We start from the raw sequence: 13,512 nt of genomic DNA on the forward strand, positions 1-13,512 counted from the left end.
TTTGAGGGTGGCGGTGATGCACTGGGCCACAGAGCCAGGCCTCTGAACTGGGGGAACTGCTAAGCGGGTTCCTGAGAGGAGCAGCTGTTTGGGAAGCGATTGGATCAAGAGGGTTGAGACCCTCAAGAACCCAGAACACCTGGGGCCCCGGCTCCTTGAGGGGAGGTGAGAGCAGTATACCCCAAACAAAACAGAGAGCAACCCTACACACAAATATGCTTCAAGTTTATGTCAAAGGACAAAGTCTGGGGAGGGGGGTGTCTACTGTTTCCTTCCCACTGACACACAGTGATTCTTCAAGCCTTTGCTTGCTAGGAAGAGACGAGCTGGTGGCCCTGAGTGGCGCTGCTCAGTCCCCTTGGCGGCAGCCTGTTAGGGAGTAAAGCAAAGACAGCTTTGATGCAGAGTTGCTCCCTGGGCCTGTTCCACACAGACGGCAGGAAAGCTCTATGAAAGCGGAGCCTCTTCTGCAGGCAAAGACCCTGGCGTTCTGGGTCCGTCCAGCCAGCCCATGTGGCCCTATCTCCTCTAACACGTGAGGCCCAGCTTCTATGGCATGTTCCCTCACACACGCACACACACCAAGACTTGGTCCTAGTAGAGGGGGAAATTTTGCAGAGAAACATAGCCCCTCTGACTTTGCAACAGGTGATGGAGTCAAAGGTGACAGGGGCTTTATTCCAGACCGCCATCCTCAGCTAGGAGAAGGGGTCCCCAGGGCCTCTTGGGGTCAGACTCTTCAGTCTCTGGCATGATCAAAGCATGGCCCTGTGCAGGGCCACTGTCCAAAGGGGCCTCCTAAGGGCTGTGCAGCTGGTGGCATCTCAGGAGGAAGGACTCGGGACTTCATGTGCTGGAGGGCACGGGAAGGGCAGCCTCGGCTACTCCTGTCCAAAGCCCTCTGTCTCCTCGATGGCGTACAGCAGCTTCTCTTTCAGCTGTTCATAGCTCTTATAGGGTGGCAGATCCAGACGGTTGAAGCTGTGAAAAAGAGATAAGAGTGGTGCCGGGAGGCCAGGGCTCCAGGTGTCCTGCCCGCACCAGCCTACAGGCTCCCACCTGCCAGCTTCCGGCAAACTCACCACGTATGGCTCCGGGGCAGCCAGGTTTCCTTGCCAACTCTGTCAATGCAGAATTTCTGGGGTCCATTGCTCCCTGTCATCCAAGGCAAGGTGTACTTTGTGTCAACACAGATGGCCTTTCCCAAAACAGCCAACCAACACAGCTCTTTCCCTCCCCAGCTTCCAGGAAGATGTGCATGCCTTGTGCTGTCCTCACCCCCAAGCCAAGGCCAGAGGAGGGCAAAGGAAAACGCACCAATGAGTTCCGCAAACCCCCCAACAGGCAGGCGGCAGGTTCCCGTGACAAACTGCAGGAGCCGGATCCTCTTCTCGTTGTCCATCTCTTTCACCACCTGCAATGCACATGGCAGCCAGGGGACACGAGCACATCAGACACCAGAGACCTTCAAGGACGCTCTCTCTAAGGGTTTGTAGATCATTCCACAGGGGTCCACTGGACACCGCTTGGTCCAGGGATAGCCTGGGCCTGGCACCCTCGCCCCATTCTTCTTTTAAAGAAGCACTAAGGATGGGAGTGGCTATTTGGTGGACGCAGGGCTTCTTCTTGGGAAGATAAACTGTAGTGGAGTTGGACAATGCTGTTAGTTGCCCAGCATAATGAAGGAGCTAACGCCACTGAACTGAGCACCTTAAAATATCCAAGATGATGAACTGCATACCATGAGAACCCCACCTCCACAAAAGCTCACCATACAAACACACTTACACATACTAAGGATATCTGTATCTGACTCCTTCCATGCATGTGAAGCTCATATACAGAAAGAAACCAAGTCATTCAAAGCAGGACCGTGAGCTCACTCAAGTTTTCTAGACACATGTGCGTTCCTTTCTCACCCCATCTGACTGGAGGAGACCACATAGCCAATAGCAGCTGAACTGCCTGGCCACGGGCCCCCTTGGCTCCCTCCCAGCACTCGGGTCCACACCCACTGCTGACAATACAGCCACAGCCACTTCTATCCAACCCAGTGGGTTATCCAGACTTCTCCACGTTGGGGAGGGGAGGAATGTGTCAAAGATAAAGAGTCCTTAAGTTTGGAATCTAGGTAGGTCTCATGTCCTCTGGGGTACCAGATAACCATCCCTGAAAAGGCCCTTGCCCCCCTAGCCCAAGAGGGGAGATGGGCCCTGACTTACCTGCCAGAACCACTGGATCTGCTTGCTACTCTTGGTGTAGTGCCGGTAGATGGCGTTCTTCTGCCAGTCGCTCATGTCTATCTCTTGCATGCCGCACAGCATCAGCTGCAGGGAGGGCACATCAGCAAGCCTTCCCCAAGGCTCCTCCTTGTGCCCGCACGGTGCCTCCTCCTCTCACTACCACGGGACTCCCAGATTTTCTCAACCTGCTACTTTTTCCAGAAATTGTAAAGCCCCTGCTGTCTAAGTGTGGGAAAACTGGGGCTGCGGATCCAGGTGACACTGCCCACCCTGCCACCTCTAACTTGCTGAAATGTGGGACTTTGCGGGTGAGTTTCTGTAAGTGCACATCATAGAGCTGGGGCACCCTAAAAGCATTTGAGGTCAAGGGCCCACAATCTTTGGCACCCACCTCCAGCTCTTTCTCATCAAAATAGCGCAACCACTCCAGAGGGGCCACCTCATTGAAGCCGTCCAGGAAGGCTTTGGTCTGCTCTTCCACACCTCGGGTAAACCGCCAGTCAGTCAGCAGCCTAAAACCAAAGGCAAGGCACTGCTGGAGCCCAGGCCATCATGTTGGTTCCCTCCTTAACTGCTGAACCTCAGACATACACAGTTTGCCTGTTTAAGGGTCTGATGGACTAGACCAAGAAGCCTAAAGACCCTGACAGGAGTTTGTACAACAGCATTGAAGAGCCCGAAGACGGAAACACACTGGACACAGACATCAGCTGGGTCAGAAGAGATGGCAACCTCTAAGCTTTAAAAAAGCTCCTGACTGCAACACAGAGCAACCTGGGGCTGGTGACCAAGGCCAGTAGTGCAGGTCATCATGGGGCAATCAAGGTGGAAAGATGCTTCTAGGACCTTCTTACAGTCTGTGGGATTATGAGTCCCATGGGGCTGGGGGCCTGGTCAAAGGCTGCAGGAAAGCAAAGGTAGATTCCTTTGCTCTGTAACTGGCTCCCTCCCCCAAGGCCTGAGGCTCACATGATGTACTCTTCCTTGTTTTCCTCTGTAACTCGGATGTTCTCGCCGCCTTCCTTCAGCTCATGGGTTGTCACCTTGCCCAGGATCTCCATGTCCTGGATGAAGAACAGCTCCAGGCCACACTCTTCCAGGTTGTTCTCTCTAGGGCACAGGAGGCCAAGGGGGAGGATTAAGGTCTGTCCTGACCAGCCCAACGTCTCACTGAGATCCCAAGAGGCACTAGGAACCCTGACTGGTGGTCAGGAACCCTATGGCTTGGCACATTTTCTGCTGGAGGGAGAGAACTCTAGAACTCTCTTACTGGGAACCTAGAAGCTCTTATCTCTATAGGCCTGGGAGAGGTCAGGTAAGCACCCAACGATCTCTCTAGCAGAGAAAATCAAGGCCAGGGGTGCCAACTGGCCAATCAGAGGCCTGCTCCATCAGCACAGGGCAAGGCAGGACTCACTTGATCCAGACAATGGAGTTGTAAAACTCAGGGTCGATAGACTCCAGGTCCTTCAGGGTCGGTCTCTTGTTGAGCATCCGCTTGTAGAAAGGGAGGGTGAAGCCGGTGTCGATGAACTTGCCATGGTATAGAGCCTGGGCAGGGAAGAGGCACAGCAAACGGGTTCAACCTCCCAGGACAGCATCTGGGGCTGATGTGGGAGTGCTTTGGGTGTCACTTGTCCTCCTCCCTGACAGCCAGCTGCCCTAGCTACCGGGGCGGCCTGGGAAACGTTTCTACTCTTTTTCCCCCTGACTTGGGCATAGGGAGAGACTCATCCCGCCCCAAAAGCCACAAGGCTAGGCAAAGCAGGCCCACTGTCTGCCCACCACACTGGCCAGGCCACTCCCTCGTCTAGCAAAGGCCTGTCCCCATTTCCAGAGAAAACTTGTTCATAACAGCTCCGGGTGGCAGCCCTGACTCACTGGCACTCTGAGCAGGTGGCACAAGAGGCCAAAAATAATGCAGACACTGAGGCTGGCGAGAGCTGACAGCCAGTGGTGAGTAATAGTCTGAGAGTTTCACTGGTCTGTCCTTGTTGGCTACTAGGCCAGGCAGGTCTCTAGACCCAGGGCGAATGTGCCCACTTCTGGAGCCACTGCCAGCACTTATCCAAGAACTTCTAGATAATGGTAGTGGTCATATTTAGTGACAGAGCTGTAGGTCCCTTGCTTGGTACTCCAGAAAAGGGAGTATGAGGACTCAGGACATCAATGCACAAAAGCTGGCACTGGATCACAATAGGGCCACAGCCTCACAGGCTCTCTGCTCATGTGGGTCATCACAAAGGATGCGGCATGACCCTCTCCTCCGCTATGATGAGCCTGTATTTCTAAGTAACCTCAGTTGCTGGGAAACCTTCTGGCCATGCACCAGCCAGTTCACTGTGGTTCTGATCTAAGCCCATGCCGACTCCTAACTCTTCCGGAAGGCCTAGTATCTCAGTCAGACAGTCCCAAAGGTTCCCTCCCCACTGCAGCTCATGAAAGACACAGCACCTTCAAGAGAAAGGCACCAGACAGGCAGTTAGGGCTTTGCTTGGCCTGGCCACATCCTCTAAGTCCCCACAGACTTAGGTGAAGCCCCTGGGCTTTGGGTTAGTAAGTTCTACACAGCACGAGAAAGCCCGTGATAGCCCCCGGGGGCCACTGTGAAATCTCTCACTCCTCCACCGCTATCTGGCTTGTTGTTTGTTGTTGTTTGTTTTTCTCCCCCAGGTTAGAAATTGTGTGAGGAAGAGGAGAGAGTCACAGTGAGTCCTAGATAGGGGCCAGGACCCTGGTCCATGAGAGCTGATGTTCACGTCACTGTTGCCTCCTGATGACTAGAGCCAGCCTCCTCAGGGTACCCTGAGGGATATCCTTCCCAGAGGTCTCTAAGAGGAAGGGAAGAAGGGAGGCACCCCTGGGGGTTACCATGGCGATGAATCTGCCGATAAAGCGGAAGTAGGTGAGGTGATCAGGGTTGATGGAAGAGGCCGGGTTGATCTGCAGGCAGTAATTGTTCTTCCCAGCATACTCAAATAAACAGTACATAGGGTTGAGCACCTCATGGGACAGGAGGAAAAACCACTCTCTGTGAGGGAAGAGAGGAAAGAACAATGGAGCCCTCCACACAGCAGCTGGGGTCCTGCTGGGCCAGACCACCTGGATGCATGTGCCCTGGGAGGTCAGGGAGCCCGCCCGTCCCAGGTCTCAGGTGAAGCAGAGGGTGCCCAGGAAACCCTGTGTGTGCTTGTCAGCTTCCAGGGTACATTTATACTGCAACGTCTAAAGCTGCTGGCGGCAGAGGGGATTCTCACACCAGGGCCAGTGTGCATCTCTGTGAAGCTGGGTACTACACTACAGCACTACAGAAGGAGCTGGCAAGAAGGCTCAGCGGGTAAAGGCTCTTGCATCCAAGCCCGACAACCCAAGTTCAATCCCTGGGGCCCACTTGGCAACCGGTGAGAACTGAGTCCCATAAGTTGTCCCCTGACCTCCACACGTGGTATATGGCCCTTAAGAACTCATATACGTACAACTATGCCCCCCAAAATAAATAGATAAATGTAATGAAATCACAAATACACACATTTATTTTGATTACATTTCTGCACCATGACAGTAACCACCCTGTCCACCCCACTTGGTGCGATGTGAACAATACACAGCAGCATGTTCCCAACACTGAACCCTGAAAACTCATGGATTCATTTGGCCTCTAGAAACCTCATTCCTTCTACCTACCCTACAGGCCACCCCGCTTGTGTGTTGCCCTCCCTTCACCCCAGAGCCCAAACTCAGAAACATTCATGTCAACCAACACCCACCCACAAGATGCCTGAGCATCTATAAGCACCCTAGCTATATGCCTCAAGCCAGAATTCAGAGTCCTTCAGAGCTTGAGCTAAACCAGCAGAGAACACAGGTCAAAGGGGCCAGCCCCTGGCTGCTGGGCTGTTTGTGGCTGTGTAGACGGAGTCCTTCGATGCAGAGGGTGCCCCGGTATCCTGTCCGTGGTTCTACCCTGTGGTAGAACAGCATGACGTAACCTACCATAGGGTAAAACCACTGGCAGGACACAGAGAGAGACACACAGGGCGGGAGCCACACCAGAAGCCCACCAAGCCTGGAGAGGTCACCACGGCAAAAAGAACAAACCATCTGCAGGATGGGGTCAACACAGAAGACTACACTACCAGCAAACAGGACCAGAGGCGGGGGAGCCCAGCACCAAGCAGAAGAGACCCCCCACCACAAAATCAGCAGGATGAGCGGTCACCACAGCCAAGATGCTCCTCCTCACTGCTAGCGCCCTCTGCCTGTTGTCCAAGGCGATGCTTTCCCAAACTCGTTCATTTTTGTAGGGTGAAGGTAATATAGCACTCTGGGGACTTTTAGGATTTATACCAACTGTTTTAATTTTGCTGACTGGTACACATGACAGCAGCAGCGGGTGGATATGCTTAGGCACATTAGATAGAAGAAAATCCGAGAGTTGATTTTAAGGGACACCCATAGGCCCTAAAAGTTAGCTTCTGCCCACTGATACGACGGGTTGTTATGGGGTTTTTGTTTGTTTGTTGGTTGGTTGGTTGGTTTGGTTTTGTTTTCTGAGACAGGGTTTCTCTGTGTAGCCTTGGCTGTCCTGGACTCACTTTGTAGACCAGGCTGGCCTCGAATTCACAGCAATCCGCCTGCCTCTGCCTCCCGAGTGCTGGGATTACATGTGTGTGCTATCACGCCCAGCCCTCAACAGGTTGTTTTTTAACTATAGAAAAATGACATGTGGGCTGGCATAGAGCCACACACCATGCCCATGCCCAAGAAGCTTCCAGCATCTCCATAGTCTAATAAGCAAAGGGCCCAGGCCTGACCCTGATTCATGGCTTACTGGTACTACGAGGGATTTTTCTTCTTTTTGGGGAGAGGGTCTCATGAGACCCAAGCTGCCCTCTATGTCACTGTCATCAAGAGGGTCTCATGAGACCCAAGCCGCCCTCTATGTCACTGTCATCAAGAGGGTCTCATGAGACCCAAGCTGCCCTCTATGTCACTGTCATCAAGAGCAACCCTGAGCTTCTCCCCCTTCTTCGGTTTCTCTAATGTTACAAGTACAGCTGTGAGCTCCGGCGCCTGGTCTACGTGGCGGTGGGGAGCAAACCCAGGGCCTGCACACTCGGCAAGCATCTTACCGCACCTGAGCTCCACCCCAACCCAAGAGATGGCTTTGACTATCAGGCCAGCGCCCTTCCTGCTGACGCAGGACAACTCAGGGGTAGAGAACAGCATGGAGGAGGTAGCTGTCTAGCCATGGGCCCTGAAGTCAGGGGACACGGGGCACAGTGCAGCCCGTCGGGCACCCTAGCTCACCTGGCGATGCCGCCGTAGTCCAGGCCCTCCTCACCACGCATGATGATGTAGAGCCGGCGGCGCAGGTCGTAAGGTTTCATGTTCATAATCTGGGGAGACAGGGCATCCGGCCATCCTGCCCCTGAGCCCAGCACAGCAGGCAGGGACATGGGGGCAGGGGACACTATCTCAGGCTCACTGTCTAACAGATATGGTCACCAATGCTTATGCCATGAGACAGGATAGGGGAAGGAAGCCTGCTCGCCCAGGGTCCCGGCATCAGGGATACTCTCTAACCTGTTGGAAAGAATCCTCAAAGAGTGTCTGCCTCGAAACGCTGATCTTCACGTGGCTGGGGAGGGCATTGGACTGAAAAGGAAGGGAAAACTCTCAACTGGGGCTTCCCAAGGGCTCTCCCATCTGTGACGACACAGCTCCAGTCCCCAGGATTAGAAGCGTACTCCTCAAGACAAGCAGCTCAGAGGGGGGCAAGCATCTTGCTCCTACTTCAGACCCCCCACCCAGCACCCAGGGTCTATGTGGGGCTGGGAGACCGAGCTGACAGCATGTACTAGCCCCACCCTCACCCCTACAGACGCCCCCAAACCAGAACTCACGTGGCAGAGGAACCGGAACTGGTGATACTTCCAGCGAAAGCTTCGGTCGTAGGCACCAGGGGAGCCTTGCTTTGTCCTGGCGAAAGCAAAGGGTGGGCTGGAACCTATCTGATCTCTCAGAAAATGTACAGTCCATTCTGAAAGCCCTAGGAAAAGTGGATGCTCTGCTCCATGGATTTAAAGATGAGCAAAGGAAGACATGGAGGGGGTGGCTGCCATGAGAGTGAAAGACGCGGAGGTGATGCCCCACCTCTCACTTTGAGAGCTAGATCAGTGCTGCTCTTGGCAAGAAGGATGGCCCTGGCCCACCCCTGAGTAGTGACATTCCCACGGGCACTAGAGGGCAGTGCGGAGCACAGCACATATTCATACAGACCTCTTCTCCCCAGCCAGCTTAACATGACAGACTGGGGCTCTGCTGCAGGACAAGGCCTTGGCAGCGAAGGTCCTTACCCTGACTCAAACCCTGGGCGAGGATCCTTAAAGGTGGTAGTGCGGGTATTGTGGTCCACAAAGTACCGCACACCCTCACTGGTGTATTTCATCTCCCAGCCTGGGGGCAGGGCCGGCTCCTGTATCATCCTGAAAATACAGAAGAGGAGTTATGGCTGCCCTGTGCTTGGAGGCCAGGTTTCCCAAAGTCCTACTTCATCTTTGCTTTCTCCAGGCTCTGCGGAGCTCTCCAAGTGAAAGGGGTATACCCTAAGGATATGCACCAGGTGAGACCCAAGTTGTGAGAAAACAGCTCATGTGCAAAAAGGGGCCATTTACTAGGAGGATAGCAATCAGCCTGGGGGCGGGGTCACTAGTAATGCTGAGACTCCTGGTATCCCTTGCCCTGCTTCTGAGGGGCAAGAGGACCCTCAACTAGCTCCTGCCTGTGACGTCCTTCCATGACCCTGCACCCATGAGGAAGGTGTGGTCTCTGGGTCTCCTGAGGTGCCAAGTATGTGCAAGGCCCACACTGTTAAGGTCCCAATGTTAGCACTGTGAGGCAAATGCAAAGGCCACTTGGCCACAGTTGCAGCTGCACAGAGCCCTCACAGCAGCTCATCCCTTATGGCCCTTCTGCCTGAATCCTCACCCTTGGGTCCGAGGGTCCTCCCATTGGGTAGTTCGTGTGTTGTGGTTCACGTAATACACCCGTCCATTGTCCTGCCTCTTCTCTGCCACAGAAGAAGAAAGAGAAAGTGCAATCAGATTCAACAGCCTGTCCCTGCCTCTGCTGCCTGTGTGATGGGTCAGACTCCCTATCCCCATTGCCAACCTGCTGAAGAAGCTTAAGAGGAGAGAGCCCGGCCCACTCACACTTGCCACTGGTGGAAAAACCAAAGAGCCTTTTCCTGTTGCTGGGCAAAGGAAGGGGACACCCGTTCCCAGCTCTGTGGTTGCTTGGCCTGTCAGAAGGAAGGGTGGCAGGGTGCTATAGACAGCTAACCCTGCTGACCCAGCTGTGTGCAGTATAGCTGCCCTGCCAGCCTCCTGCCAGCCTCAGAGAGTAGAATGGAGGGTGACCCACCAGCTCTGGCTGGGTAAGAGAAAACAGGAGCAAAGGCCGAGCTCCAACAAGGCTGCCTTTCCAGGAAGCGCCTGAGCCTCAAAGCTGTTTCCTTCCTGGCAACAAGCAATACTAACTCCTCTCACTCTTTGACAGAGACACAGTAAAATTAAACAATAATTAGTCCCAGGAGCTAGAGGAACCTTAAAACTGAGGAGAAAAAAATGGGGAGACCACCGCCAGCCCCTGCTCCCTTCTAGAACCAAGCAGGCCTAGTTTCTATCTTGTCTGAGGTCTAGCTTCTGACTCTGCCTTACCTGCTGTCTACACAACTGAGATTTTGTGAATAAGCTTTTGTTAATCAAACCCTGAGAAAGCTTGGAAAATAAGGGAAATATAGAACAGGCGGTGGCTGGAGCCTTTATAGACCTTCAATCCCAGCTAGTGTGTATGTCAGCCCTTGGAAAGCACCCCCACCCTAAGGTTTCTGCGGGACTGACTGGCCCAGCTCAGGAGCCACTGTTGTAAAATGACTTCCTCCATGGCTCCTCAGCCAAGGGCCAAAGCTAAGGCCAATTACAAAGCGGGTGATTTATCCCCGCGGGTCTGAGCTGATGGCCACTTTGCCTTGTGTTGCTATAGCTTGGAGACCTACATACCCACAGGCAGTCTGCAGTGAACAGTTCTGTACTGCAGGGATGGGGAGGGTCCTTTGTGAACACAGCAGCACCACGTTTTAGGGGCAAATAGACGTGGTAACATTTGTCACATGCTAAGGGTGCTCAGGAACAGATATAGCTCCAAACTGGAGGTGTCCCAAGCCCCAGACAGTAGTTAGGGATATTCAGGAGGGCTCCTTGGAGAAGTACACAGGCACTTGAGACCTAAGGCCAAATGGAAGTCCACGAGACTCACCATTGAAGGCATTCTCTTTTGGCCTTGCTTCTCCATTCTTCTTACCATTTTGGAGGAGACAGCCCCTGCGACAGCCCTGGGGACTCCAACCCAGAACCCCAAATACTGTATTCTTGTCACAGCGTTTTCTTCCAACTCTTACATTCTTCCAGCCTCAGCCTACACAGGGCTACACCTATAGGCAAAGGCCACCATGCCTACACAGGGCTACACCTATAGGCAAAGGCCACCATGCCTACACAGGGCTACACCTATAGGGCAAAGGCCACCATGCCTACACAGGGCTACACCTATAGGCAAAGGCTACCATGCCTACACAGGGCTAAACCTATAGGGCAAAGGCCACCATGCCTACACAGGGCTACACCTATAGGGCAAAGGCCACCATGCCTACACAGGGCTACACCTATAGGCAAAGGCCACCATGCCTACACAGGGCTACACCTATAGGGCAAAGGCCACCATGCCTACACAGGGCTACACCTATAGGGCAAAGGCCACCATGCCTACACAGGGCTACACCTATAGGGCAAAGGCCACCATGCCCAACCTCAAAGGCTCTTTTCTCACACGTAGAACACTTCTGCTCTTCTGACTACACATGAACACGCTGACCATCAGTGTGACTCCTCTTGTCCTACCTCGCATGCTCACACACTTCACACCTGTGAACTGACTTCAGGTTTCCACAGTACTCTCACTGGTGGCTGTCCTTTACAAGATGGCTAGAGAAAGAACTCAGTGCAGGTGACAAAGCTGACTGCCCGTGCGCAGCCAAAACCAAACTCCAGTCCAGACTAAGTCGCCAACTGCCACATGGCACTAGAGACTTCTGTTTAGCCTGATGCACTTTCCTCACCCATGTCTGGACCTGCAAGTTCTACCCTAATGTTTGTCCTGCTGACTCTAGAGATGCCAGCCACCTTACACTAGGGGCCAGGGAGCCAGGCAAGTCATCTGTATGCATGGGGTTTCAATAATCCATGGGTTTTGACCAGCAAATACTTCCTGCCAGGACAGGGGCGACTCTTGCTGATCCGGAATGTACCAGGAGCTCACTCCACAGGAGTTGAGAGAACGTCTTAAATTACTGTTAGGGAGCAGCTGTGAGACCTAGCCCTAAAGTAGCTCATCCTGGAGATGCCCTTGATATCAGTGTCACCGTCCCAGTGGCACTTGACCACCCGCGTCATCCCACCACACCAGCACTTACCAGCTTCCGCTACCTCGAGCAAGAAATTAAACCCAGGACCTGCCTATTCCTGTGACAACTGCTCCCTTTGGCATCAAGAACTCTTGAAGAGTTGAACAAAATCCTGCCCAGCTCAGAAAGCTGCAGTTTTCTGGGTCTTACCATTTCTAATGACTTTTTTCTTTGTACTTTTCTTTGTTTCCTTAAATCTTCCTTCCTTCCTTCAAGTCAAGCCTGCTTTCTTTTCACAGTACTCCTTCCTAGAATAGCCATGAAACCTACAATTTCTCCCAAGCCACGGAGGCCTGGCTCTTAATGGATGCTCGTGCCTTAACTCTTGGCAAAACATACCAAGGACCCAAGATGAGTGGGGAATGGCTGCTGACGACAAGGGAGGTCCAGCCACTACGCTTCCCAGCAGTGCTGCACTCTTAGGACCGACACGCAGCATGCAACTCTGCATCTTTCGCTTACAACCGAACGACAAACAAAAGTGGTTAGCACTAATCAAAATTAGGCTGCTGCCCACCCTCCAGTGTCCCAACTGCAAAGAAGAAGACTTGTTAGGATGTGCCTTAAACCAGAGTCAGACAGAAGGAAGTCTGTGTAGACATTAGATGCGTCAGGATTCGGTAGATTTCTGAGTCCCCTGAAACTCAGGACTCAAACACAACAGTTCCATAGCAGCTTGGGGAACTCTTTCTTGGGGTCACACTCCTTAAGCTGTGGTGGGTGAGTGTTGCAGTGGCACAGGAGAAGCCTGCTGGCTCTCCCACTGCCATCACTCGAACTGCTTGTCCTCAGCCACATGTTTAAGTGCAACGAAAACCCAAGGGACAGCATATGCAGGAGATGGGGACAGAATGGTACGAGACCAAACACAAGGCCACAAACTCAATACTTACCCCAGCCAGGCGGGAGGGGGCCCAAGGGATCATGGTCAGTCGAAGCACTTGAAGACTAAACACAAGAAACAGGAGAACACATTAGTTTAAAAAAAAAAAAAGACTATGGTTAAAAATAAATGGATCAATAGAAGTAAAAAAGCCAAAGACTCACTTCCACATTTTAGCCCTGAGCAGAGAATGCAGCGGGACCTCGGATAGCATCTGCCCCTTTAAAGTCTTTGTTAAGAAAAACCCGAAAAAGATTCTATGCATCACCAACAGAGCTAGGGGCAGGGAGAGCAAGTGGAGCTAGAGGTGTTCCGAGGATGGTGGGCCAGGGCTCCAGGCAGAAGCCAGGCCGCTGCGGGCCTCTGCTCAGCTCCTGCTCCCCGCCAGCCGCTGCGGGCCTCTGCTCAGCTCCTGCTCCTGGCGTCCAAGGCAACTGAAACCCTCACCACCTCCAACTTTCTCCAAGAACCACACACAGGAGGGGGAAAAATACCACAGGCCTTTCCAATGAAATCATTCCCACAAGGCCTGCCCACGCCCAGGGCTTCCTGGCTGGGGCCCGGCCCTCCTCCCACCACCTCCCTCCTGGGTGTGCAGCATCCACCCAGACTGAGGGCACTTTCATGCCCCAAGCCCCTCACCTCCCCCAGGAATGTTTTCCTTTCTCTTCACAAAGCACCTTTATTCTTCCTCTAGCTGAACCTGAAGTTGCTCAGTGTTCTGCGTTTGCCTGTCTGGGGAGGTGGGGCTGGGGCCGGTGAAAGAGAAGGGGGAAGGGGCTCCAGGACGGCAGGGTCACTATTTACACTAGCGCCCTCCAGCCTATTTCTGCGTCAAGGTCCCAGGGGAGGGGATGCCATAG

The 13,512-nt window shown here is 53.4% G+C and overlaps 1 protein-coding gene across 4 annotated transcripts in view; it reads right to left on the minus strand.

Moving 5' to 3' along the window:
• Positions 1-214: 214 nt before the first annotated feature.
• The window catches only part of WWP2 (WW domain containing E3 ubiquitin protein ligase 2), a 123,216-nt gene continuing 109,918 nt past the window's right edge, over positions 215-13,512 (minus strand). For 3 of the 4 annotated variants that reach the window (XM_084756953.1, XM_084756951.1, XM_084756952.1), the window contains 14 exons: positions 12,660-12,714; positions 9,234-9,315; positions 8,603-8,731; positions 8,150-8,225; positions 7,830-7,901; positions 7,554-7,642; positions 5,115-5,274; positions 3,661-3,794; positions 3,213-3,353; positions 2,635-2,755; positions 2,223-2,327; positions 1,318-1,414; positions 1,083-1,155; positions 215-981 (listed from right to left, as the gene is read on the minus strand). In XM_084756953.1, the coding sequence (XP_084613079.1) occupies positions 882-981; positions 1,083-1,155; positions 1,318-1,414; positions 2,223-2,327; positions 2,635-2,755; positions 3,213-3,353; positions 3,661-3,794; positions 5,115-5,274; positions 7,554-7,642; positions 7,830-7,901; positions 8,150-8,225; positions 8,603-8,731; positions 9,234-9,315; positions 12,660-12,714 (1,434 nt within the window). In that variant the 3' untranslated portion in view covers positions 215-881. Of the gene's footprint in view, positions 982-1,082; positions 1,156-1,317; positions 1,415-2,222; positions 2,328-2,634; positions 2,756-3,212; positions 3,354-3,660; positions 3,795-5,114; positions 5,275-7,553; positions 7,643-7,829; positions 7,902-8,149; positions 8,226-8,602; positions 8,732-9,233; positions 9,316-12,659; positions 12,715-12,813; positions 13,077-13,512 lie in introns of those variants that run through there. The other variant, XM_084756954.1, reaches the window with a different exon arrangement.

This window comes from Acomys minous (genome assembly GCF_964271855.1).
Source record: "Acomys minous genome assembly, chromosome: 14".
Taxonomy (NCBI): domain Eukaryota; kingdom Metazoa; phylum Chordata; class Mammalia; order Rodentia; family Muridae; genus Acomys; species Acomys minous.